The following is a 7,824-nucleotide window of genomic DNA, read 5'->3' as shown; positions in this document are numbered from 1 at the left end:
GCAATTCCTTTACACATGTTAATAAAATTATCGGGTACTACAAAAAGATAGAAAAAAACAGGCTATTAAAATGGTGTGTTTTCATTTTCTTAGATTTTAGATTTTGAGGTGAGGATGTCTATTATTCACATTTCTACTCCAGGCCCGTGCGCTGGAATGTCCGCTGCGCTTTTCCCTCCCTCTTCATGACGCGCAAAGGGGAAGCAGAACTCCTATAGCCATCTGAGACACACAGAGAGGAAACACTGGAATGGACCAAAGAGGAGAGGGGAAATGTTGTAGAGGATAGACGTGCCATTAATCAAGTCTTTGGGTCTGGCAGAACAGGTGGGAACAGACGGTATCAATTACGCAGCGTCACAGAGCCGCCGTGAGCGAGAAGTGTCTCCCTGCGGTGCTGCTGCTGCTGCTCCTTCGGACTTTCTGGATGAGCTCTGACACTGAAAACTTCAGCGGGACACAGTTAGCTTGCAGACGAGGCGCGGGAGGAGGTGGTCTTCGGCTAAGATGCAGGGTCTGAGCTCCCGGGCTCACGCGTTTTCGGTGGAGGCGCTGGTCGGGAAACCCTGTAAGAGGATGAAAGTAACGGACGAGTCGAGTTTAGCTGCCGGCAGCAACACGAGTGTTTTTAATGGTGAGCCAGAATGATCTTTGGGCTTTTGAGAACATCTAACAGCACTAAATGCTTTGACGTGCTTTTTGACATGGTAAACAAGACAAAATGTAGCGCATTAAGAGAACCGCAGTTGTATTTGTTCCCTGACACCATTCATCACGATTGAATATTTATTTATCTTCAGAGTTCATCATATAGAACATTGGGGGTAGATGTGCACAGAGTTTGCGCGATGGAGTAATAATTTATTAGTGATAATTCCACCACTCTGTTTATGCAAATGTATAGGCCTTAGAGATTGTCCTGTTGGTCAAATGAAGAAAGCCGCTTCTTCAGCGAAGAGGACAAAGGAATCAAACTGTGACCCGCCGAAACAGACCGACACATCGGGGGCTGATCAGCTTGATCCCGACGAGGAGGAGAACAAGCCGAAAGCGAGCGACAACCGCCCGGACAGAGAAGTCCGAGTAGAGCTGCAGGGATCCGAACTGTGGAAGAGATTCTACGAGATCGGTACCGAAATGATCATCACCAAGGCTGGGAGGTGCAGATGAAGATTTACAGATTTTATCAGCAGATTTTTACAAGGCTTTTGTTTCTCTTGTTGGAAGAACTAACAGGCCGCTAGAATAAGGAATAGGCCCACATGCACTGAAACGAAGTTTGTCTTATTGAGTGAGATTTATCTGGACAATTAAATTTAAAACACTGACACTTTTCGCACTTTGTGAATCAGTTTAATAGAGCAGACCTCATCTCGCGTCCTGGGCCTCCCAGGATTTGAGATTTTCACTTTAAATAAGCCAGGAGGAAGAGGGGTCAGTGTAAAGAATATTACAACTACGTGTTCACGTGAAAAGGTCTTAGAAATTAGCAAAATTCAAATAAATTCTGACAGCCCAAATATGTGAATTGCTTTAATGAATTGAAGTTTGCGTGTAGAAACATGCTTACAAGTTGCTGTTTACTTCTAAATATTTTGGAATCAGAACAGAAACGATGCATCCTTTTTAGATTAAATTTTCTAAAATACATTTTAATTTCTGGGTATGTTAAATTTATTGTTTTAAAAGGCACGAAGATGTTCTTTATTTGTTTATTGTATCTACGTTTATTTTAATTATTTTAATTACAGTTTAATCTCTCGGTAGTTCGGCTTTACTGTGCCGCTATTAATATTTAGATTCCGACAATTTAGTCATGCAAAATACTTTCTGGTTCTTCACGAAAATGTTCTAATGGCCTCACTGGGTACCACAGCTGTTCTCTGAATTTGGACGTTGCATACGGCAGCAAATTGTAACTGGGTTAAATATTGAAAAATACGCATTTAATTCGTTTGACTGTATTTCCCAGTTCATAACGAGCTCTCTCTCATGTCTATAGGAGGATGTTTCCGTCGGTGCGGGTCAAAGTACGCAATCTAGACCCGTGTCAGCAGTACTACATCGCGATGGACGTCATGCCCGTGGACTCTAAACGCTACAGGTGCGTTCACGTGTCTCAATTTAACCAAACAGCTTTAACCTTCAGTTCATTGATCCGTGCTCGCTCCCAGGTATGTGTACCACAGCTCGCAGTGGATGGTGGCCGGGAACACGGATCACTCCTGCATCTCTCCGAGGCTATACGTGCACCCGGACTCGCCGTGCGCGGGAGAGACGTGGATGCGTCAGGTCATCAGCTTTGACCGCGTCAAACTCACCAACAACGAGATGGACGATAAGGGACATGTAGGTAACCGATGGTCTCCCTCTCTGTTTCTGTGACCAGCTGATCACAGACATTTAAAAACACACATTTCCATAGAGGTGCCACTCCTGTATAGTCAATTAATTGCCACCATATTGAACTGTATAGTCAATATTTAAATGCTGAAGGAAGTGGAAAGCTGCTGAACTTCCTGTGAAGGCTCAGTGATGCACAGATGTGGCAGATGTGGTGATTGTGGAGGCTTTTCGCTTGATCCATGCGTTTATAAATATACCCTAGAATTTGTCATTCCGGAACACAGTGATGGAATGGAAACACGGCTGAATCACTGCAGCTGAAACTCTGTAAAACAGCACCAACAGCGTGGTCACTCATGACCTAGTGGCTTCCACAGAAAACTGTTTTTCCCTAAAATAGTGTCAAAATAAGTCCATTAAACACATATAGTGTACTGTTTTTCCACATAATATTCAAATGATCTCGGATTTAACAAACAGTGATTTCATTTTTACTGCAAAATGAAATGATTTGCGATGTTTTAATTTCCAAATACCAATTTTTTTAGATGTTAAGGTGGTGACATCTTTGTTTTTATGGCTACGTATCACAGACTTGTTCAGAGGGCGTTCTCAAATTTTCATTTATGCGCAGAGATCAGGTTTTTAGATGTTACCTCCGCTTTGATCTACATACATAAGTCATTGCAACACGTAGACAACTTCATCCAGTTGAGTTTTGAAGACAAACATGAGTCATTCGTGATTGCTGCTTAATCACGATTGGTTGCATCTTTGTCCGTTTGGAAATCTTTCAGTTCTGGACAAAACAAGCAATTTGATGAGATCACTTTGAGCTTTAAGGAGTCGTGAGCAATTACGATGATAACTTTGCCCTTTTGACATTTTGTAGACCGAGTGATTCATTTGTTTGTTGTAAAACAATCTTTAGATTAATAGTTTGCAGACTCAGCGGTTTAACGGCGCTGATTTGACAGTAATATTCGAAACATCATCTCCTCATCCCTGCAGATAATCCTACAGTCCATGCATAAATACAAGCCACGTGTGCACATCATCCAGCATGACCCGCGGGTGGACTTGTCACAGATTCAGTCGCTGCCTGCCGAGGGAGTGCACAGCTTCTCCTTCCCAGAGACCGAATTCACCACAGTCACAGCCTACCAGAACCAACAGGTACAGCGACATCCTGATCCTTTCAAGCACAATTTGGAAAAAACAACATTCTTACAAATCCCAGCTGGAGGGTTTGAACACATTTAAATTTCTGTTGCAAAAGTTGAAAAGATAGATTTTGATACAAAGAAGCAGAAATAGCCATGACAAAGGCTGCAGGAATACTAGAATTCCACAGAAATAGATAGAAATGGAGATGGGAATCTGCTTTGCTGCATAAAAATACTCTGCCTTATTTCTATTTTTCTTATATAATTGAAACCAAAAGTCTGGTCCAGTCAACTGTTTGCATTTAAATCTCCTCAGTAGAACTCTGACATCTGCAGTTTTCAGATCTGCTGCTGAGTGTGTCTGAGGGTCATGACCCTGCTGTAAACCATCATTTCTCCAGCAACAAAGCCTTCGGTGGCACTTACCAGGTCTTTTCATGGGGCATCACTTTACAGCCAGCAAACGTATTATTACAGAAGCTTAATAACGATCTGTGACCAGACCAACTACCCAGTCCCCCGGCCCATTAAAGAACCAAATACCCTCGTCAGTAAATGTAGAAGTGTTTTCCCAAACTTTTGGCTCAGTCCAACCCGAGTTCCTTTTTAGCTCATCACATTGTCTCGTCCACTCTAATGCGGGCCTGTTTTTCTCTCCTGGGCAAGATCACAAAACTGAAGATTGACAGGAACCCGTTTGCCAAGGGCTTCAGAGATCCAGGCAGGAATAGGTACGACAAACCTCACCAACCACTGACAGAGATTTTTCTTGACCAAAGGGCTCAAAAGGGATTTAAGGTTCAACCGCTGACATGTGACACCACATAAAACCTTCAAATCAAATTCCACAATGTAGTAAAGAATCTCTCCCCTAAAAGAGTGAACATTTAAATACTTGGACTAACAGATTCCCTGGTTTTAATGTGTGTGTTTGTGTAGAGGGGTGTTAGATGGCTTGTTGGAGTCGTATCCCTGGAGAGGTCCTCTCAGCTTGGACCTAAAACCTTTCACTGTCCTTCAAGGTATTTTCATTGCTCCTCTCATCTGGTCTCGCCTTCAGACTTTTGGAAATAAAGTTTTCTGTTCACTTCTGACAGGAGGCGCCGGTTCGGCGTCCGGCAGCATGAAGAGCATCCTACCTCTCACCTCATCTTCATCACTTCATCCGTTCTCGGCACTCTCCTGCCAGGACACCCTGGCTCTTCCTCTCTACAAGGCCTCCACCCTCCCCTCACCTGGCTCCCCACTGCCAAGAAGAGCATTCTCTCCCCCTGCGGCAGAGAGGCTGAGAAGCCTGCCACCACTGTCTCCACTGACAGACCTCCCACTCCTCTCAGCACTGCAGACCAAGAAAGCTCCTCACTGCCGAGACCCATGTCTTCACAGCTCTGCGGGGAGCTCCCCCTGCCTGCTCCCGCTCCACGGCCCGCACGGGCCCTCTCTCCTCCCCCGCCTTTCTGACACAGTGGGCCCCTACTGTCTATACCGCTACAGCATCCCCCTGAATCCGCAACTCACAGCTATTTCCCGGCACGCTAAACTAGAGGACACCACAGACTGTCTGCTGCGCCAATCTCCATGGCACCCAACCACCAACCACTGCCTCTGACAGCTGGACTGCATTTCTAGGCACCCGCCCTTTGAGTGTAGCTCCCAGCAGCATAACAGCAAGGAGCAATAAAAACAGAACTGCGGGGACTTTAAAACAAAAAAATGTCCTGGACACTGTGTTGGATCAGCAGCACAAAGACTGAACCTGGTCACACGTCGGCCAGAAGCTCCAATGTTGCGAGCAGACATGTAGACAGCAGGATATTATTTTTAATGTATTCAGCATAAACTTTATGAGTCGTAACGGTGTTGCCAAAGATCATCAACAGTAGGACCTGAGGTATGTAATAAAAACAGGCACACAGATGGATGATAAAAGGACCAGAAGTGACCATTAAAGTATTTCTCTTTTCCTACACTCACCAGCATTCAAAATTATATTCTCCTAAGTATATATATATATATATATATATATATATAGAGAGAGAGAGAGAGAGAGAGAGAGAGAGAGAGAGAGCTTAATTGAATTCACTTGAACAGTTGTGCAATCTTTTTCGCTCTGTTGAAACATGTTGAACTGTTGAACAAATTGCTTTGTTGAAGGAATAACAGAATTTCATCGGTACGCTCTGACTTCAGGAACAGCTGCCAGGATTCAGATGGCCGGATCCCATTCCTGTACCTAATTTCTAATTACAGGACTAATCAGAAAGGAATGGAGGGATTGGGAGGGGGGGATGTCAATACAGGCCTTTATTGGACACAGCCTATAACAAATTAGAATCAGAAACATTTGCCGCCAAAGTATGCTGAAAAAAATAACAAAACCAAGAACAAAAGTTGTCATGTTAAAGTTGTTGAGTGGTCAGCACGAACTTAAACCCCAAAAAAATTCAATTTCAGAAACTTGACAAAAGTTTGCAGAAGAGTGGAAACCTCTCACCACTGCTGGCCAGCATAATTCCATGGTTTTTTTTTTTGTGTCCGTACCAAAAGGGGGCACGCCCGTTTAGGCGCTGCCTTCAGCTCCGACTCCGACTCCAATACCCCGTCCCCCCAGCTCCAGAGCATGGAACAGCGGTTTAGGCAAAGCGAGGGAAATGGCCTGTTTCCCGATAAATGGTCATAACCAAACAGCAATTTACTTGTCATGGCCGAGCAGGGCGGCGAGCTGGTGGCTAATTCACGTTGGACATGGAAATAGCAGGAAGGAGTTAATTGAGGAGCCCGGGCTGGCGATGGCCTGTGTTCCTCTGCAGAGTCAGGTGCCCTGCTATCAGACAGCCTGGCCTTTGTCTGCGCACAGACGTCACGTGTGCTGGTGACCTGACACTTTCTGTCATTTCCATGTTTAGATATCTGGGATATTCATTTGAAACTCCGACTAATTCCAGATCTTTCAATTAGATAAATTGCTTTCATAGCAAGAGAGCTGGACTCTGCACCTGCACCTCCACCCAAAGACTCGCTTCATTGCACGATGATGGGCTGGAGTTTCTTATTATTATTATTCAGTTTCAAGACAACGAATGTGTGTTTCAAACAGTGTTTGGAAAATTCCAGTGGAAACAGTTAAAAGACAAGAGGAGATTCACATGCAGCCTTCTCTAGGATTTAGAGAGAATATCATGGTATGTGGTACATAAATATTGTAACCCAGGATTCTTTGTGCTTCCAAAAGCATCTTCATTTAGGATTGAAACATTTTAAAAGGTGCCTGGGGACATTTTAGCTATTTTGTCGCATGACTGCTTCTTCAAAGGTTCCACCCAGGACGCGTGCACGTGAAAAATCAGTACTTGGCAGCACATGTTGCCTCAAAACGTTTGTCTCTGTGTACTTTTTATCAATGGGTCTTTTACACATGTGCACGTTGCCCGTGCTACGTGCACTGAGGCATTTCTTCAGGGTTTGCGAAACACAGCGGCCCTGATCCCTCAAAAGAATTTCACTTTTGATTTGACAGACCACAGAACCATTTTCTCCTTTTCCAAGCTCCCTCTCAAACAAGATCTCACATTCTTTGCAATGTAACCTTTAAAAAAACTGTTGTAGTCCTTATTGCCCTGATTTTAGAAAGGAAGACCTCTTAGGATGAACCTTTCCTCACTGCATTTTGATGTTGCTCATCGTGCAATTTGTGTAAAATTCTTTTTGAATTTTTGAACATTCAACATAATAGCTTTGTAGGTTATTCAGTGGTAAATATTCCTGAGAATGTCACCTTACCAAGCCAGTTTTTCCTTCAAAAATTGGCTTCTAAAAATCCCGCCCTTTTGGGGAATGAGGAGGTTTTTGACTATGTGATCTCCTCCAGATAACTGGGTATAAGACCAAGACTGGCACAGATTTTTCAACTACCTGAATTTGAATGAGGATAAGAGTGCGTGTAAAACTATGAGACTAAAATCTGTATTGACTTCACATTTTCTCAGGCTGTTGATGATTCGCTGTCCATCCATGTTGTTAATTTCCTTGATAATCTGTCATCATAGTCCCTTTGAAGGTGGCGACTGCAATAACATGGAAACTGTGCTGACTGGTGTTTGCAATAACACTCAGAGGGACATTTTGGGGCCATTTTGGAATGACTGACAGGCTGTGAAGGGAGAGAAATCTGAGCTCCAAGTCATTTGTTTCCAATCATGTGAAATGGCCTCCTGAAACAGGAGAGAAGTTCAGCAAAGTACCGGGATGTGTAAATATACTCTACCATCATTAGATTAACACACATCCACACACACACACACACACCCACACA

General features: G+C 43.8%; 1 protein-coding gene across 1 annotated transcript; it reads left to right on the top strand.

Moving 5' to 3' along the window:
* Positions 1–252: 252 nt before the first annotated feature.
* On the top strand, positions 253–5,574 carry tbx22 (T-box transcription factor 22). The gene is made up of 8 exons (XM_057043991.1): positions 253–634; positions 905–1,160; positions 2,003–2,104; positions 2,175–2,349; positions 3,358–3,522; positions 4,179–4,243; positions 4,452–4,534; positions 4,610–5,574. Exons 1-8 carry the CDS (start codon positions 508–510, stop codon positions 5,119–5,121), a joined length of 1,485 nt encoding a protein of 494 aa, XP_056899971.1. The 5' UTR covers positions 253–507; the 3' UTR covers positions 5,122–5,574.
* Positions 5,575–7,824: the final 2,250 nt, after the last annotated feature.

Source organism: Takifugu flavidus, chromosome 9, assembly GCF_003711565.1.
Source record: "Takifugu flavidus isolate HTHZ2018 chromosome 9, ASM371156v2, whole genome shotgun sequence".
Classification (NCBI taxonomy): domain Eukaryota; kingdom Metazoa; phylum Chordata; class Actinopteri; order Tetraodontiformes; family Tetraodontidae; genus Takifugu; species Takifugu flavidus.
Note: the sequence above shows the minus strand (reverse complement) of the source record. Positions and strands in the feature narration are given on the sequence as shown.

Coding starts and splice junctions, on each gene's coding strand:
- tbx22 (XM_057043991.1), top strand. CDS start 508: ATGCAGGGTCTGAGCTCCCGGGCTCACGCGTTTTCGGTGGAGGCGCTG. Junction 635..904: donor CAACACGAGTGTTTTTAATG/GTGAGCCAGAAT, acceptor GCAAATGTATAG/GCCTTAGAGATTGTCCTGTT. Junction 4,535..4,609: donor ACCTTTCACTGTCCTTCAAG/GTATTTTCATTG, acceptor CACTTCTGACAG/GAGGCGCCGGTTCGGCGTCC.